At 39.1% G+C, this 20,329-nt stretch overlaps 2 protein-coding genes across 2 annotated transcripts in view; one reads left to right on the top strand and one right to left on the bottom strand.

Moving 5' to 3' along the window:
• LOC139700361 (xanthine dehydrogenase/oxidase-like) overlaps positions 1–4,024 on the top strand; it is a 55,797-nt gene extending 51,773 nt beyond the window's left edge. The window contains exon 26 of the mRNA XM_071599000.1: positions 3,146–4,024. Coding sequence (XP_071455101.1) covers positions 3,146–3,190 — 45 coding nt within the window. The 3' untranslated portion in view covers positions 3,191–4,024. The remainder of the gene's footprint in view (positions 1–3,145) is intronic.
• Positions 4,025–6,767: 2,743 nt separating this feature from the next.
• The window catches only part of LOC139700230 (tol-Pal system protein TolA-like), a 57,941-nt gene continuing 44,379 nt past the window's right edge, over positions 6,768–20,329 (bottom strand). Inside the window, exon 4 of the mRNA XM_071598849.1 lies at positions 6,768–9,716. Within this exon, the coding sequence (XP_071454950.1) occupies positions 9,609–9,716 (108 nt within the window). The 3' untranslated portion in view covers positions 6,768–9,608. The remainder of the gene's footprint in view (positions 9,717–20,329) is intronic.

The raw sequence follows: 20,329 nt of genomic DNA, 5'->3' as shown, positions 1-20,329 counted from the left end.
ATTCTCCACTCGAGCTCTTTTGGGCACGACCCTTCAACTGTGACTGAACTATCGCAAGGACATATTCTGGAAAGGAACATGGATGGCTCTTCTACGTAGGAATCTAAGAGACAAGAGAAAAGATAAATGCAAAGTTAAGTGGGAAGACAAGTGTTGAGCTAAAATTAAGTTACACCCTTCGGGCGTTGATGAATTACTTCGAGGCCACGGAAGAAATTTCTCCGGATACAAGACTCGTTCTTCGAAAAATTTGCTTGCAATTTTGATCACGCATTTAATTCCTCCTCATTTACTCATGCAATTTTTCACAAATTATAATCATATTTTTACATGAACATTCACGTTTCTCTCGTAATATTATATATTTGATGGCTGACATTTCTAACGACTATATGTGAGATGTATACAAGAACCCCTGAAGGTGCCTTTTCACTGCCATATGGATGCATATTAGAAGCATTTCAAGTAAATGTACGTCCATTGAAGTTAATCCAGGCTTTTTTAATGGTTTGATGATATAGTGGTTGTGTAATGTTATCGCAATGCACGCGAAAACGGTTGTCCTATTTGAATAATCACAGCTGCGTTTTCTCAGTCTCAAAGTGTTTATTCAATCATTAGATAGGTCTGCATTTAATAGATTGTTCGCGTTGAATAATGATGGAAAAATATAAGTATCCTTTTAATTTGTTCTATTTCGGGTTTGTAGTTCTATCCATCTTGGCAACTTGGCAATAGACGAAGGAGAAAATGGACACAAATTGCAATGAAAAAAGATTTGAAGTTAATCTCACTTGATCCCGTGGAATATAATGGTGGCTGCCTCGCGATGGAAGCACCGCACTATGCTGGTGCGATGGCTTCTGTGAGGAAGCGAAAAGGCACAACATCGCCGAAGGGAAAGAATCAGCCGCAGTAAGGACTGGGCGTTGGCTGCGCTGGGCTCTCGGGGTGGGTAGATGTGCCAGTTGCCCTACTCGAAAGGTCGAAAGTTCACCTCTGCGGCGGAGCGTGGGTGTGGACATCGCGGTTTGTCAGTCGAAAATTTAAAGCGTGCTAAAAAACGCTGTCACCCATTGACATCCGCCAACCACTACAAAGGTAATAATTTGGAGCAGGACTGAGGGATTAAGTTGAACGACATCAAAAAATAAAAAAACATTTCCTTTGTTGGTTTGAAAATTTTTACAGCAAGGATTTTCATTTAAAACGCACAGTTGGCAATTCTAGAAACGTAGGCACAACTCATTCAAAACACCTGTTACCAATTTTATGACGCTGACTCGAATGTAGCTTTCTTCAATGACTCTGTATATTATGGGGGAGTTGTAACATTTTAACATGACGGTGACATATGCTAAAAAGTTTTGATACTTAATTATCTGCCAAACGAGAATATGGCGTACTCTTCTTAGTGTTCCACGATACAGCCAGCCAACTGGAAATTCTTTTTCAAAGGAATATTTCGCTCAAGCCAAAACAATTTTCCCTCCATCATCATTACAGGGCTTTTGCATTTCACTGTTTCGTTGGATCCGCGATAGCCGTAAGACATGATGAAAGCTATTCTAAATGCAAAAATAAAGCAAAAGATAAAGGATATCTTATAAAATTATGGACCCCAAACCGGTGTTAATAGGGGGTTTGACAATGTTTTTGTGGAGATTACAATGTATTTTTCCACTATTCTTTATTTTTGTACTAAGATACTAGTTGCAACGCATATGCGTCATCATCAGGTACCGTTGTTGCACAAGCGTTGAAAATAGTAGAACCAAAATAAAGAACACTGAAAAAATACGTTGTGTTCTTCATTTAATGAACATGAAATTCCACAAGGTTGAGCCTGAAACAATTGAATACAGGTTTTACAATGTTTTTGTGGAGAACAACTTAATGTAGATGGTTTTTAGAGTACTTTAGATGGTTTTTTGGAGGACCAGTGTAATCTACGAATGTCTTCTGTTTTATAATATCTAATTATTAGCACATTTAGAATACTTAGAATCCCTGTCTTCAATAATGATAGATAGATGTTTCTCACATTCTGGCTTTGATGATTAGTTTTCATTTTGTCTAAAAGGAACGAAAAAGTTAGTTGGCATAAAATAAGTTGCCTGAATATAAAATACCAATAACTTGAAGTTTTCTGTAAAATATAGTAACTTAATAGAACAGCCAGTCGAAAATGTATCGCTTGAGGTTTTAAGGATCGCAATGGAGGAAGTAGATTATTTATTGTTCGCAACCGAAGTAAGTTTCGTGTCATTCTCACGATGAAACGAGTCATGCATTAACTATATTTCCAAACCGTACGATTCGCAGGCCACTTTATTTGGCCAAAAGATTTTTGGACCCAAATTTTGGAGAGTTTGAAACATAACAACGTTTCTATAGGTACGAACATAGTCGATGTAAAAATAAATCCTGAACGACATGATTAGCCATTGCATTTTCATCATCAAGCTTTTGCGTACGCTATCCCATCGTAAGGGTGCAAACTTAAGGCGAGAGTCTCAGAATGTATGGGTCCAAGAAGAAACATATTGGAAATGATTGTATTTTATGTCTTTTCTTGTAAATGATCCTGCGAAGATAAACAAAATATGAATTGTACATTTTTATTACCACTGACAAGACACTTGGAGTAATTATTGTCATAATTAAAAATTGAGTTCAGGAAAGAGAATCATCCGTCTTTTCAGATGGTATCTAATCTGTAGCTGCCAGTAAATTCACTCATGGAGTGAAATAAGCGCAGGAGATAATTTGGGCGAATATGCTATTTGACCCTTTATTTGTGTCACTGTTCCTGTGAAACTCTATTTCATTGTGAGGATTTGTGGTTCTCTATCCCCATGTAACCCCAATAGTTTGGGCATTGTCTCCAAAAATGCCCGAAAATAGAATTAAATTTATTTTAAGTTTATTTTTTTATTTTTTCAAGCTTGTAATTTATACATTTTCTAGGCTTTTCTCTCGTTTTTTTTTTTTAATTTTCATAATGTTTTTTTCTTTGTGTTTCTTTTATTATTTTGATTTCAGTAATTGTTTTGAGATTGATACCAAATTTATTTTGAATTATTTTAGTGTGCTCTGATTTCTTTTAGTTGTTGTATACACTGATTTTTCTGCCTCATTACAGGTTGAAATCGAAGAGGGGATCACCCCATGGAATATTGTACCCTGAGATTTGCCCGAATATTATGCTGACTGCAGACTATAGATTGTAACCTCAATAAATATAGAATAGAAACTCGACGCACTCAACAGTAGCGTATACTCACGCTTACCAACTGAATGCCATTGACATCCTACATTCCTCAAGCGCAATCATATTTCACAACGAGTAGGGGGCATCAAAATCTCTCTCATTTTTAATTTCACAGCTTTAAATATCGTTCGCCTTGACCGGAAGTCGAACCCATATCTCCTCGATTTAGGATCGGGTGCTTCAACCAATTAAGCGAACAAGACGTCCTCTTACAATCTGAATTCTATAGGGACCTTAAAGATTCAAAATCTTAAGTATCTCTCTCGTGTTATGTTTTATGTTTTGGGCGCTTGCTTTCTGCAAATGTCGTGCTCACTGTCGATGATCTAGTCTTATCCAATCGATGTCGTGGATGTCGAGACGCATGCATCTTACATCTCAGCACTAAGGTCTGAACGGGTGATAGATTTTATTCTACGTGGGCGAATAAAAATCAATATCTGGGTAACTAATTCGTTTATTGAGCACATAGACTTTTCCATGTAAACGCCATTTGCTACTGTCCTTCTCCTTCCGCTAATCACGATTTCCTAACAGTACATTAATAAGCCCGGTTAGAAAGTTGACGGCAATTAGCGTGCTCAGGTAAAACTAATTTAACTTTTACATGCATCATATGAAATAAAGTTTCACTGTTAAGGTACCAGTGGAACAAGGAAATTTTAAGAGCCTATGATTGATATGTCACTGTAATTGGGCGGTTGAATTCCAGGAGTTTTACCATTTTAAGTTGTCTCCGCGAATATTTTCTTGTCGTGACTTGTCGAAAATATCGTAAATATTTTGAACTAGAATGTATTTAATAATTTTTACGTTATTTGATTTCCTAACTGGCTAGACATTAGTATTTGGTCATTCATCCAATATCGCATCATCAATCCACAGAGGAGCCAATAGGATAATAAGCAACTTTACATCTTAATTCAACTTAGAGAAATTATGGATTTTTGCGCCAAACCCTAATTCGAGTCCCTTAAAAATTTTAGACGCATGCTATAGACTCCTGCCGGACTGACTCAATGTCTGTAGTCCTCGGAATATTTTGAAAATCACCACACGATATTACTCCAAAGATCGAAAATATTTTGAATTTCGGCCTTGAAGTGAAGCACCATTTTACTCTCTGGGTTTCTACAGGTACAAGGTAACCGTACGGTTAACAGTCTTGTGAAAACCGCATAGCTACTTGTATGCCTTCACACCTTTAGGCTATGTATTATTATTTTTTTTTCTCAATCAATGTCTATGTCCTCTCTTCTTTGGAGAAACATTAATTTTAGCACGAAAATTCCTAATCCAACTTTAATTTTTGCTAATAACTCATATATTGGTGTATTTGCGAATAGAGGAATGGTATGAATAGGGTCCATGGCAACTGCAAGGGTGTATTTCATATACATATATTTACATTTATTTTTCATATCCCTTCTATCCGATCACAGAACGGTAAGGTATACCTATAGCGGCGATTTGGATTGGAAAGGAAAAATAATTTGAGCGTACACGAGTTTCTACACTGAATTTTGATCAAATGATCTCTCTAAGTTGGAATTTTTGCCGTGAACATTAGGATTACGGAACTATAAAGCTTTATTTGTACGCAACGAAGCTCTTTTGTGGATTTATTAATATTTGCGAGGCAAAATCGGATAAAGTTCAATTACGTGGCAATGTTGGTCTTAACCTTCTAGAAGTCCGTTATAGAAGTACTTCTCTTACTGTATCAATTTTAGTTATGAAAGTTTTTCTAGGTAACTAATGTTTTATTCAAAATGTTCATACTTATCTCGTGAAACACTTTTGTTCAAAGTATGTAAATGACAAAGAGAAGATTTACATGCACGAAAATAATCAAATGATATGCTAGTTTAAAATTAATAATTGTAACTTAAAGCATAATATATAAAATAATAATTCATAGTGACTCATGTTTATTTTGAAATTAAGTCGTATGATGCCGCCCTATCCGATCTCATTTGTTTACACCACGTCCTTGAATTCATTTTTAGTGGGAGTTATTTTCGGTATAACTACGACTTTTCGAAATGAAGATTGTAATACATTGCAATGGTATATAGTGTAATGTATGCAAAACAAGTATAACGAGCATACATGCGACAGTAAATAAAAGTAATGGCTACGAAATACAGGGTAAATTAAATATGAATGGTTACAATTTCTGGTATTAGTTGATTTAAAAAAAATAGTTGTGCGTGTTCAAGAATGGATTTATTAATAATTGGTGTGGAACCCATTCATTTTAATTCACTCTAATGCGTTAGCATAAAATCTCTTCTCTTGGATATCCGCCATGGACGAGAAAAATCGTGTGCCTCTACCATCTTGCGTGATCGTATTTGTTTTGAAATCTTAACAATAGGCGTTGACCTTCGATGTATAATAGCATTCGAACATCATTGCATTAATAATAGATGTTGTCATGGTGACAGACAATAACAGATGTTGATGATGACAATTCTTTCAATTGGAATGGCACCATAGATTTCGTGCCGTCTATGTAAAGTGTAATTGCGGAAAATATTTTATTTTAAATTTGAAGATAGATTAGTTGTGATGTTATCCGTATGCATTTTGTACTGTTCATTTTAATTTGCATTTACTTCTTTTAATATGTTCATATATAATGTAATACTACTATTAGGTTTTTATTTACTAGTGTACCAGGAATTGAGAATTTTATCGAGTAGTAGTCCAGTAAACTAGAATTAAGATAGATTCCCACTCGTGAATTATAATTAATGAAACTTCTTGCAATGTTCATATCTGTGAAAGTAGTTCTTGCTCCATAAAACTTACCATTCAGAAGATTTGATTGATCAGGGGAGTAGCTCAATAGAAAATCAAAGAACGCGGAATCAGACATGTTGTTCATAATCATTTTTGCTCTAAAGATATTTGCTAATATTTAACGTTCATTAGTTTCTGCCAACTAGACCAGTGGTAAGCAAGAAGTTAATTAAGTCAAGATTTTGTGGTGATACATGAGGATCAGTTGGGAGAAGTAAAATTAAGTGTATGTAATTTCACTTAACCAATATGAGTTTCTTAAAAATCACTGGTAAGAGAGTGTAAAGCTGAGAGGCATAGATTCTGTCATGGAACTTGTAGTTCCTTGAACTTCCTCCACGGTGCTTACCATTAAAATCAGCTTCATTTTGTATACATTTTTAATTATTGCTGTAAATGAGATAAATTTGCACCGAAGATGGAAAAGTAATAATTAATTAGACCGTTTGTAAACATTTTGGATTTGGGATCTCTGGAAGTAATTTACAAATTTATAAAAAACTTTCATGGTAGAAGTATTTCTGCCTTTGTATTTGGGAAGGTTGAAAAAACATGTCCTTGTATTCACTCTGCTTTGAAATTTAGATAAGGTAGAGACTAGAGTTTTGTGTTTTTATTCACTTGATGCTAATAAAAAGAAAAAAATGAATTTACAATAATGATTTATTTTAACATCACCTTTTTTTACAGATTTTTTCACATCAAAGAGAACACGCACACATTATTTGTAAGTAGGCTTCTTTCGGGAAAGCGATCCCTTATATCTCAAAATAGTATTTACAACGTCGTATAAAATATATATCAAGCGCGGATATGTACACTCATGTTCTTTAAGGAAGGCCAACGTCCCGTTGCCCATGCTCCGTCACGGAAGTCGGCGGAACACAATATGCATGTGGGGATCGGGGAAGGCGGTGGGAGGTTAGGAGGACAGGAAACGATCAGGAAGATGAATAAAGGATAAAGAGGGGAGGCAGAAGTGAGGTTTTAGTGACAATAAGGGAAAAGAGGAGGAGTAGATAAAAAAAGGATGTTTTGTTAATGGAAGGTCTGAGATTTTAAGTTCTCCTAAGTAGAACTGCCGGTAAGTGCCATGGCATTATTATCCGGCTTTAGGTTGATTCTTTTACAGCTTGAGAGTACTAATTTACTCTCAATAAATGGTTCTGGGAGACTAATAGGTCCTAAAATTGACTTATCGTGATTCATTTGGTAGAAATTTGTGATTCTCCGAGGCTCGACGGTTCTAAGTCTGGCCTTGGCGTGAATCGTACTTTCCTTCTGTGGTGCTTTTGGATTGACTTCCGAATACAATGCTCGATTCCAATGAAAAACAAAGGTGGCGTTCTGACGTGAGTTGGGATCACGGCATCCATCACCTCCACTGATGCTTCGTGCATCAGGATTGCTTCATAGTCCTCGCGTTCAACTGAATGATTTCCCGTATTGGGAGCTCCACACAAAATTTGAGGGGCTACGCGACGAATTTGTTGGCCAGTTTGATAAATATTATCTCGTATTTGTTTTATTTGAAGGCTTGGAATTCTTGTAAAAGATTCCGAGATGTCACTCTTTACTTTTTACCATTTAAAAGGTCCAGAATAAACAGCAAAGAACTTTTCCTGATAAGTTCAACCACCAATGTTCTGTGACTCGGCATTGGAAAGTCCATTTTGGGATCAAGAAACACCATGAGTCTTAGGTTTTATCACGTGAAAAAGGGGTAAAGAGAGTGAGAAAGTAATTTGAATGAGATTCAGAACGATCATGAATCCGAGAATTTTTTTCAAGACATTTTCGCGTAAAGAAAAAAAAAGAATTTTGGCATGGAAATTATTATAAATCATTTCGCACATCGCATATCATCATTTAGTTTAAAGGTATTTAAAAATGATTTCATCTAAGAAATGGATCACTAGTGATTATTCCACAAATTTTACGCTGGACAGCAAACCTTTCCTTTAAAAATGTTACACTCCTATTATGTTTACCGCGACCGCTATCCTTTTAAGATGTGACAATTTTTAATTTATTTTGACATTGTATGACGTAGGAAGACAAAATATGTAATTAAACAGACAACGTTAGTGACATACGATTTAGGAGCAATAATAAGTTGTCATTGATAATGTTTTTGAGTATGGAGTTGACAACACGTCAGAGCGAATAGGTAAATAATATCAGTCAGTGCCTTCTGACGTTTCTTTTTGTTCAAACATTGTCATCAGCACTAGCGGCTTTTCTCGAGATCAATAGTCGCGTCTCTACCGAGGTCCTAACTAGTGAACCGTCGGCGCTCTCAGTTGTATTCCCATGAGCCCCGCCAAAGCCCTGACGCCCAAAAGATTTTTACATAGTTATTGAATAGCTTAGTTCCACATATTAACACGTATCTCTGAGTGACACGGAATATGGTAACATCAAAGCACAAAACTATCCCAATCCGCCCCAAATCCAGGACAGCGGGTCAACATATTACATATATTGAGATTTATTATTTTTTGTAAAGACGGCTCTCATCGCCTCCGAAAGTGCACGGCAAATGGACTTAATGTTCACACTGTGCATGTGTTTGCCGACGACCGGATCGGAGTTGTTTTAGCGAGCCAGCGATGACGTCGCCTTCTCCGGTCGATTGTATCAGCCCATATTTCGGGCGTTGAAGTCTCCCGCGTTTTTCTGTTAACGACACTTTTCCCGTGCGTTGAAGTCTCCTGCCTGCGTCGTACTCACACAGTCTGCCTCCTCTTCACTCCCCCTAATTTTATTTTCATAAATGCTCAATGCAGTCGCGGTGGTTGGATTTTTCAAATGTTATTTTCAGTTTCGGCGGACCGGGGTCCCCGCCGAAAAAAAGAATGAAAAAAATAATGCTCGCACCGCCGCCCGGAATTGACTTTAGACGCATTTTCGAGCGATTCCTTTCTTCAAAATCGCTTCGGAGGAAATATTCCGTAGGAACAATCAGCTTTCCGTCCCGGACTATGTTACCCGAATGCGACATTGTGATCTCTACGTCTCTCCCTCACCCGATGGTCACGATCCCAGGAATTTGATCCCGGTCCGTTAAGATCTCTCAAGTGACTTTGGTTCGTCGGGGGAGGAGAGGAGGGCGGGGAGAGAAGAAGAGATGTATAAATATATATGTATATTTTTATATATGTATGTATATATGTACAATATGTGGGGGAGTGTTGATGAGATGCTTAGGTGCGCCGATCCGCTTTCTGTTGGGGCGGTTAGGCCGGTTCCCGAAGAACGGGAGGGAAGGGAGGAGGAATGCAAAAGAGGGAGGACTACCGAAGGGGAGAGATGTTGGTCGGGCTTCTCGGGGTCCCGAGAATCCAACCGACGCCTTTCCTGACCACCCTCTTCCGCTCAAGGAAGTCCCGTTGATGCCCACTCCTTCCTCCTCCTCCCTCGATTAAATCATATCTCTCTCTCTAGTCTTGTCCTCAGTCGTTCAGCTTCTGGCTAGATGTTTAGCCGGTGGCTGCCGCGGTCGCGCCCGACACTGCCGTCTCCTTTATGCGCGTTTCAGTTCGTTGAGTTGCCGCAGCATGATGTCCTCACCGGACACGAACCTCTTCTGTAGATGGCCACTGCCGACGAGTCGGTGTCTCATGGGCTCCCTCTAAAACCAGAAAAAGTGAAGGGTAAACTTTTGCTGACATTTATTTTATTAGTCATATTGCTAAATTTAAGTATTGATTAAAATATTATAAGATATCACATAATGGATTTATTAAATAATTTTTAAAAATTCTTTCAATCTACTGCCAATAATTATCATGGTTATTCACTGAATAAATAATTTTGGTATTTATTAATAAAAAACATGATAATAATTTTTATAAAAAATAGGATTTTTTTTCTGTGTGAAAAAATACCAAGTTTATTTATTCTGTGATCATACCTTTTCACAAAGTAGAGCCTCAAACCATCCTATTCATAATGGATATTTACTAAATGTTTACGTGTTGTAAATATTCAAAAATTTTGTTAAAAATCGCATTAAGCCTGAATAAAGCTTCAACCAATACCGATACTCATGTATGGGCATGATTGCTACATATTTTGGTCACTTGGGTAACAATTGTGGAAGAATGATGGGTGCTATAAACATTTTTCCGTTCAAATGTTAGCGCTCACTCAATGTTCGGACTTTTAAATGTCCTTTTCTATATGTTCAGTACGACTGACATAGACTTATTACGCATTGGATGTTTACTTCTTAATTTTTGCATTCATGGGTCAATAAACTGGTTAATTATTTTAATATACGATGATGCTGCCTCAAAAAATGTCTTCAACTTCAATTTCAGTATTGATGTCTTCAGTCGAGCTTGTTCATTTGTTTTATATCAAGCACTTATCTAGTTGCATGTATTTTTGTTTTTTATATGTTTTTCGACCAATAACGAACTTTCGTTTTGTCCTCAGACCCATTATTTTCAACAAAGATGGGCTGTAAAGTATGTAATGTATATTTTCACTTTCCCTATTCCTATCGATGCGTGTTTAGATTGCATTTATTTTATATTTGGACTTCAAACCAATATAATTTTGATTGTAAACCATTATGTATTTCATGGAAACTTGTATTTTTATATTTGGTTTTCCTTCATTCCCTTCATTTACCGTTCCTCCCTTTTCTCTCCAGAACTACTTATTTCGATGAAGAATGATGAAATTTGGAACGTAAATATTATTTGAGTTGAAGATACAGGTTGAGAATCCGAGAGAATAGAAAAAAGATTTTTCATTCAATAAAATTGCCTCCGTTTTAAACTTTTCCCCGTATTTCGTTCCCACGTGCTGCCAATTACAGCGACACCCTTTGATTGACGTTACCTCCAATACGCCTACCCATTATTCATCATCTCTCCTCTCGCTCTAGTAACTGCCTCCGCAGAGAAACTTACAATCAGTCATCCCTTATAAGTGCTAAAGAATGTATCCTGTATCACCATGCGAGATAGATTCCTAAAGGATTGAAGTAATACTTTTCTCTGATCAAAAATCCAAGATTGAAGGATGGTTTTATCCACCGAAGTTAAAAACTAATTTGATTGAAATTGAATAAAAGTCTGTTAGTTACTTGTTTCTTTTCGTCATGATTCTTGGGAATATAGCCTCTTGGCTAGTTTTTTTATTGTTTACGTAGATATAATACAAGGTGACGCCGGGAACTCTAAAATACCAGGGAATATTTTTATAATTCCTCGTTATTTTGGATTTTTAATTAACCAAGACATTGTTTCTTGTAGGGTTTGTGAAATGGACTAATTCAAAATATGTGCATTTAAAAATCACGTAAATACCTTGCCCGTACAATTGCTAGTGACCCATAAGCATCGAAATCTAGGTGAACTCTAAATTTTGACTCTTATTTACCATTAAATTATTTTAATAATGGGCCGGTTCAACAAAGCCATTATTTCCAGAAGTCGACATCTTTCCTTCTCCTCGCCGGCGACTATCTGGCGGAGAATAGGGAGAGCATACGCTCATGACAATGGTTATAATATTTGGAGTTATGCGAACTTTCAAGACCTTTCCAATTAAACAGGGTTAAAATACTCGTGCAAACAATTTATAAATGTGTTTCAATGAATTAATGAAATAAAATACCGAAAGCATACAATTCATATGAGCATACAATACGTATATAGAGCGCAAGGTCTCACGAGCTCTGTCGGCCCAGAATGACCCACTCTCACCGCGTGAGCACAGGTATTGATGGGCACGATGCTTGGAATGAATGACCTAAGGTCAAGGCATCTGGCGGAGTTGAATAGTAGTAGTTGTAGCTGCTCGAGTGGTGTGCGATTGTTGGAGCCACTTGCGCCAGTAAAATGGGGTCACTGGCGCCATTGTCGAGTGTGCAACCAGTGAAACGTTGACGCTGGTGAGAAGTGTTGGTACAGAGTTTAATCTAGAGTCGGATCAGGTCTTTTTATTTACGGAGCCTTTATTTTGACCGAAATGAAACTGAAAAATTCATTTTCCAAAAGAAATATACTTATGAACTCAAACGTCGGCCCGGAATGCTCATATAACATTTCAATCAATACAAGTTAGTAATCCAGGTTTACGTGCTCTATAAATGACCAAATGTGTCACGGTAAATATATTTCCCTTCTTCAGTGCTGCAGTTTGCGTACAAATGTCTATTTATTACGTGATTATATAGCTGTGTCGTTTATTTATTGCTACAGCTTGATGGGAAGAAATGAAACACTCAATGCTGAAATTTCTATCTACCAAGACCCTTGATGTTTGAAAAAAACTATCAAAATAGGGGTGTAATCGTATCAAATTGAATATTTTACATCATTTATTTAAGTCTTTTCTGTCAAATTGAAAGACGGTTGCGAGAGTAAGAGAAACGAAAATAGGAATCGAAAAAGACAAAGAAGAGCGCGCACACAAAATAAGGGCATGTGCGGAAGGGCGCCGTGACGACGATTCGAGAGAAAAAATAAGTAGTTGATGGTTTCAAGGAGGGAAACAAAGGAGAGGGGTCGAATGAGTGGAGTATTAAACAATAAGAAATATTAAACCGAATGAAATGGGAAAAATGACATTTGGGATATCAACGGATGTGCAGTCGTGTCGGTGGCGGGGGAAGGGGTCAGAGACTCCGTAGCTCCGTTCCCAGGATCCCGGGGCGCATCAACCCCTTAGACTTCCCCTCGCTCACGGGAAAGGGGAGAGACCGGCTCGTCATTTTGGCACCAGAGGGCCGCGATTCCTCGCCCGTCCCGACCACCCTTCTCGTCCGCCCGTGGCGTCGGCGACGACCAGACCGAACCTATTGAACGCAAGTCGAGTCCAAGAGGCGCAGACGACGTAACTTTTTTGACGCCTGCAACTCTAGCCCCTCTTACACTCCTCTCTTCCCCCTCACCCCACACCCCTTCTCCAAACCCCTACCACCACCCCCTCCGCCTCATACTTCAGACTGTCCAAAAACCGAACCGTGCATGGGGATGGGGAGACGGGAGGGCGTTGCGACGCCGAATGGGTCGATTCATCCACCTAAGGGATGAGGTGAAAGTGAGACGGAATCGAAAACAAGAGGAAGTGCAAGATTAAGGAGGCAAGGAAAAATGAGTGGAGCGGGAACGAAAACAAAAGTGGGGGATGGAGGGAAAAGAAACTGGAGTAAACATTTATGGAGTGGTCAGCGCATTAATTTACAGATTGGGGAAAGGAAAATGAAGCGCAGGGGATACTGCGAGATAAAAGAATTCGCCAGGTAAATGTTTTCAAGAAACCGAGATGGTATTTTAACGGATGGCCCCTCCGAGGGAAGATCAAAACGGGAGTTCATTAATCAAATTGATTTGAAAATAGATCAATGGATGGAAGAAAAAATTATTGACGGAGGAATGAAATTTATAAAATGAAAAATAAAAAAGTAAAGGCTTATAAATACTGAAATCGGAGGTATCCCCTCAAAAGAAAGAAAGAAATCAATCACAGAAAAATTGATTAAAATAAATAGCAGACAGAACATTTAAGAAAATGCCTACGACAAAAATGAAAAAGCGACTCTAGCAATGATTGGATAATGAAAAAGAAATGTTGTTCTTTCGTTCTCCATTGTGTATGTTATACTTCCACTCCAACGACTCCTTAATTTTTCTATTATTATTCGTTAATTTTTTTCTTATACTACCAGTGTCCCGACTCATCAATTCATCTTTCGTAAATAAAATGGCTAGTTGCACGGGTGACCCCTGATGCGGTCTTTCCACCTTCGACTTCCATTCCCGTTCCCACCCTTTTCCCTCCCCCCGCACCTTTCGTACCCGAGAAAGGGTAGACTCAAGAGTGGGAGGATGTAGGTATCTAGTCCTTTCTTGGGCGGGGATGGGAAGAACGCAATGATAGAGAGAGAGGGAAGATAGGAGTGCCGTCTGAAGTAGAATGAGGATGACCAATGAGCCCGTGAATGGCGCCAACGTTGGGGGCGCCAAAGGGGTAACAATGGGCAGACGATCGGCGCTGGAATGGTGAGTGAGATGGGGTTGCGGGGGTGTGGGATGGAGGCAAGGTGATGGAGGGACGGGAAGGGCGGTCTATCGATCGCTTTGCTGGAGTCGCGGGCGGCCCGTGTAAAGAGAAGGGGAGGTGATGGGAGGCGATGAGGATAGGGGTGATGCGTGGGCGGACGGGGGCGAGGGGAGCAGGGGGGACGCGGGACGGAGGCGGCTAGACAGAGGGAGAGAGGGAAAGAGCGAATTTGACTACGTCGGGATACCCACCCCCTCTTCTAAAATCCACCCGTTTCGAGCACCGTCGGGAGAAAGGACGGCAAATAGGTTTTCGGTGGCGTGCCAAGGAAAAGAAATAAACGAAAATTAGTCATCAAACTTCTGGCGCGCCATGGATCGAAAGCAATAAATACGTTTGTATCGCATTCGTTGCTAACTACGATGGGTTGTGAGTTCTGCTTTCACCTAGCAAGAGGGGCGAGGTTGAAAGTAACAGTGCTGTTAGCATACTAGTTGAATGGCAATATGATGGCGGAGTCTTAGTTTGACAAGATCTCACACGTGAATGATTATTCCACGATTAATGTGCTGAAATTCCAGGTCAACTTGGTCGAATTTAAAGTTTGATCATGGTCGGAAAACAAATTTATTTCAAGCAATTACTTTGATACTACATGGTACATTAATTGGCTCAAAATATCCCCACCATATTCAAATAAAATATTAGGTTAAAACACGATCAAAAGAAAATGTTTTGTTGAATTGCACAGAAGATAATTTATATATAACAAGTTATTGCTCTAAATTGATTCTAAATCAAAGATAAAAACTAGTGTATCATTCAGTAAATAGAAAAATTGGGCAGTAGACGTCTTTGTTGTTTCCATATTTTGCAATCACAATTTTTAAATACAAAACCCGCGCTTAAGTTCCTTGGGTTTATGAAATTTTAATTTCCCATTGATTCATGCCTTAATAAATTACTTAAGGGCTGGTTAAAGCAGTCAAATATTGCATTTTACATATTGATGTGAATTTTTCCTAATTGTTAATTGCAAGAATGAAGGGCTTTAATTACCTGAGTGTTTCAAGATTCGCAAAAACTATCTGCGGAAATATTAGTCGCACAAAGCGGGATAAAAATTCATTAAATTTAGATTAAATGCTTGCGTTTTACTGTGAGAATAAAACGAAGCGTTATTTTCTTCTATTTTCTCCAAATGGTTTCTGTTTAAATGTTTTATCGATTTAGCCGAAATGGTTTGCTTATTTTCTTTCTTTATTCTTTCAACCGATATGTTCCCCCGCGTATTATTGATGATGGCCGTGGGTTCGTTTGTGGCATCTCATGTGAAAAACTTTTCGACAGACAAGAAATTTAATCTCTACGTATTTACAATCCCTTCTGTGAAGGGAATAAGTCCCACGACGGTGGCGGCGGCGGCCGGGGGGGGGCGGGGGGAGGTTGAGGGTTATGCCCTCTATAGGTCGGGAGTGAAAGGGGAGGGCATTTCATCCCGAGGGAGGGGTGCCAGAGAGGAGGGTTGGGGGAGAGAAATTGCCGTCGGAGAGCGGTCGTCTCCACGAACCCTAGCGGGTAGGGGACTAGAGGGTGAAAGGCGGAAAGGGGAGGGGAACGAAGGAACGAGAGTGGGGGGGATGAGGCAGACTACCTACACGAAAACATCGTCGAAATTTCTCATCTACCTATCGAGAGGGAGCAAGAGAGAGAGAAGGGGGAGGGGTCACACGAGAAGGAGAAGAGAAGGTGGCCACCTCTTTTTCTTTCCATCGATTCCCTTTCTTCGAGAGCGAGACGATATTTTATCTCAAGATTTCCGCCGCTTCCCCTCGTCCATCCCACCCCCCCCCCCACCCGCCCCCTCCTTCCCACCCACTTCTCCTATTCACAAGCCTTTATTATGGTTTGGGATGTTATTGAGTAACTCTCTCGCCTCGGCGTAGGGGAGGGAGCCCTGCAGAGATTCACCGACGGATGGACTTCATTTGCAATAATTGGGCCGGTTTTTGCGAAATAATTCCTTTCCCCTCCCCGCTCCAATCCTCCGGCTTCCCGTGGATATGAAAGAAAGTAAATTCGTCTGGTTGGGAAACAAATATCCAAAGGCGTATTTATTGCTATTCAGTTATGAAAGCAAGTTTTCATTCCGTAGAAATTTATGGCTTCTAGACCTCTTCGAAGACGATATGAAAACTCCTCCCTTCGTTTTTTCTCCCTCAAGGACATGATCTCATAATTCCACCAGGAACTTACCTCGGAGATAATCTCAGAATTCGGAACCATTTCAAGTTAAAACTCTGCGAAATTGAAGGCCTCAGCGCAGGAGAGGACAAACTCTTGCCGACAGATAAATTTCGGAGAGGGTGTCATCTGATCATTTTCAAGATTAAATATTTTTCCCTGCTTTATTTTAATCAAACATTTTCGAAAATAGTATTTATGATCAAAAATTCACAGTAATAGGAGTTCTGACGCTGTCATTCCTTTTCCTTAATCAAAGATAAATTTCAATTTGGTGCAACATTGGTGGTCTCAGAACATTGACAAGTTTTTAGAAAAGAAAATAATGGACCTCTGTTGCACAAAGCACGTCCATTGAATGCTAAGTTGGAACCATGAAAATAAAAATTGAAATTTCGGTTTTTGATATTCCCTTTATTTTACTTTCGGACGCAGGCGTCCCTTACCATTCATTCAAAATCTTACTTATATTTGTAAAGCGGTGTTAGTATTTTATTTTTCTTAAGAGAATGCGAAAAAGTAGGGAGGTCAAAATATTGCGAAACCATCCTGATTTCCAAGTTAAAACACTTCGTTTTACCAAGTAACTTTAGAACGCGACTTTCGCGCGGAGAAATTGGAATGGCAATAGTGCCAGCCGACATTTATTCCTTTATTTTAAGATTTGAGTGTTTGATGGAACTTTTTGGTAGGAAAAATTTTATCGATAATCCTTTTCATTTTTTTACCGATGATTTTTTTCTAATGCGTCTTGGAAACAATATACGAGTATATTCCCTCTTAGGGCTAAAGTTGATTTCTGCCGAGTAGCTTGAACTCTGGTCGAATGGTAAAAAATTCATGGGGTGCAAAAGAATCAGTAGTTATAAATCCCGAGGATTATGACGCAGGGATTGTTTCAAACTGGAGACTCATTCAATCCACATAAGCCTAACGGAAAGATCGGAAAGTTTCGTAACTGATAAGATTGTAACTTCACAGCGCGGAAAAATACTGAAAAAAGAGTCAATCATCACCGGTCTCCAATTATCGGCGATAAAATGATGACTCTTTCACACTCGAGGTTTAAAATCCATTTTTCATTTTGAGTGTGTTTTTGCTTTATTTTATTCCACTTTTTAATTGCGTTGCACATTAAATAGAATCAGATTTCCCGAAATTAATATGCCTGGAAGAGATTTGTTTTATTGGCAATGGAATTTTTCACGGCAGACTTTATTCTTGGCTGCACTTATTTACTGGCCAAAAGCCAATTTACCGTTCCCTTGTGGCAATAGACCGTCTATATAGAAGAAAAAGGAGTTTTACTACTACCACTGTCTTAAGTCACGATGTTGCCAAGGGCGAAGTGTAATTCACCGGGCGAGAGTAAAACTTTGTCAATTCCGTATGACTCTCAGTTCCATAATTTTTCCAGCGGTTCGCTTAGATCAACGGTTTCCGTATGGAGAGGTGCCAGCAACGCTCTCATCGAAAAACACTACTTAGCTTGCTATATACATAGGTAAAAACAATACAGGAATTTGTTTTATTAACTGAATAAACCTTTAGACGCTGTCCTAAAAAAAACACAACAAATATGACTAAATTAATGCTTATTGCGACAACTTTCAAATTTTTATTCAGCAGTTATTGACACTTATTAAGAGATTTTAGGTTCTCAATATCACGAAAACTTTGGAAATCGGTATTCTGAAACAGTCTGGGATTTAAAAAAGAGGTCTCTAAGTTGCTCGAGGCGTTCAGTAGCCGTGATTGCAGTTGAGTTCTCCACGTACGGCACAAAAATAAATATGAAAACGAGATAGCCGAGATCGTAAACTTGATTAGCACTAGGTTTGTAAAGGAATGGGGGATAAAACAAAATTACAAGTAAGGGAAAAGATAGGGAACACACACTGCGTAGGTCACTCGGATGTGTTTGGGGAACAGTGACCCTCGTATCTCTTAATCACACACCAAAAAGGAAAAATTAATAATGAAAAATTAAACAAAATTACAACCACTCGATCACTATGGTGTGTGTTAAGGATCAGTAGTCACTCTCGTGAATCGTGTTAACACACACTCACACTCAGGGTTTACAATGATTCCTCCTATGACAGTGACCCGTCAATCGCACAGATGAATGCAAAATTATAAAAAAGAATTTAACGAAACGGAATGGACTTACATAAACACGCAATCCCTCAATCACTCGGGCCTTAATTAATTGAAAGGTCCTCACATTCGGTTCTGGTTTCAATAAACGATTTTGCCCTTTTCGTTTCCATTGTCACATTAAAATTGTGAGCGATTTCCATGAATTTTCATACAAATCGTAACGGCGGATTGATGCGCCGAAAACGCCGTCGGGTTTAGCCTCGAAGTCTTTGCTTGATCCAGATGCATGCAGAACCTCAACCCTCTGAAAGTAATTGACGATCACACATGGAGGAGGCAACTTCCCTCATTATTCCTTAAAAGTCAGATTCAGCACTTTTCTGAGACATAGCGAGTTCATTCATCCCTCCATATTTCCTCTCATTTGTTATGTGAAAAAATTATGAACATATTCATCCCTACCGAAGTTTCATACAAAGTCTACTATCGTGTTAAACTGTAAGTACTGATATTTCCGAATTATTTTTTTCCACCAGTGAATATGCGTGCATTGATACGTTGAAACGAGAAAAAATCCTTTGCTCGGTAACCGTGGGTGAGATTGGTTAGATAAAGAGATGTGCGAGCCATGGAGCCATGTTTCAACCTGTCACCATGAGACCAGGCTAAACAACTCAATTGCTTTACCCAATTAAAGTGTACTGATATGGATGTTGGTTTTAGATATGGATACCCTTGTTCGGAATATTTATTTATTTATTTCTCGACTTAATTGGGCGAGGTTGGGACTAATAGTCCCTTTTTCCACCTAACCCTACATTACAGACATTTGACGACAATCACATACAACCAAGCCCTAGATGGAGGGAAATCCACCTAGGTGGGAATCGAACCCACGACCTCTGGGTTGGTAGGCGAGGACGTTACCCCGCCGCCGCCACCGAGGCCGGCGGGGTAACGCCCTCGCCTACCAACCAGCCTACTATTAGGGAGTGTACAGCGAATTAACATTAAGTTTCTTTAACTATTTCCTTAACTATTTAAATTATAGACTGAGTGACTTACGATGATCTCATTCGCGTATTTCGGAATGGCACAAATGATTTGCAGAACGCGGATAAAACGTGAGAGACAGTACCTAGGGCAACATAGGATTAGTTCAAATATTCGAGGTGGGCGTAAGTGCCCACTCGAGTGTTTTTAAGCAACGTTCTGGAACAAAATAGAAAATATGGCCAACGCAGGCCAGGTAAGCGCGGGCTAAAGTGTTGAAAATAGGTTGGCGGGTTTATACACACACCTCTTTAACCGTAGTCTAATTTCTAATACACTGATTACCTCAATTTAATATTAAATTTAAATATCACAGATGACTCTTGAAGTCACGCTCTCACACAATCAGCCACTGATGATTTACCTCGAGTAATCCCTTACCTGTGCCGAGGGAGTATCCTCTCTAATCGACCGTCGGGTCGATTAGAGAGGTTACGATAGAGCAGCTCGCCTAAATACTAAGTCTTATGCAGCGTATAACGTTCACTCGCTAGAACCAGTTCCTCAGAACCAGTGACGTCTGCGCTATGTCAAGAAGATCTGATGCCCTCATACAGCTTGAGTAAATCTCAGGATGTCCTGAGACGTCATCCAGAATCAAACTTGCCTTCCCAGTTCAAATAATCCATCTGCAGTCAAGTAAAATTTCATTATTCTTTTATACTGCGATGGCATGAAGAACCGCTAAATTTCGAAGATAATTTGAAACGGCCCATGGAAACGGGAATATGATAAAATTACCGCCCAAACCGCGTGTACTCAAAATCTTGGCCTTTGAAATACTGTCCTCGCGTTCTCCGAATCGCGGTTGTGAGGTCCGTC

This window comes from Hetaerina americana, unplaced genomic scaffold (genome assembly GCF_022747635.1).
Source record: "Hetaerina americana unplaced genomic scaffold, ioHetAmer1.1.p SCAF_10, whole genome shotgun sequence".
Taxonomy (NCBI): domain Eukaryota; kingdom Metazoa; phylum Arthropoda; class Insecta; order Odonata; family Calopterygidae; genus Hetaerina; species Hetaerina americana.
This window is presented reverse-complemented; position numbering and strand designations above follow the sequence as displayed.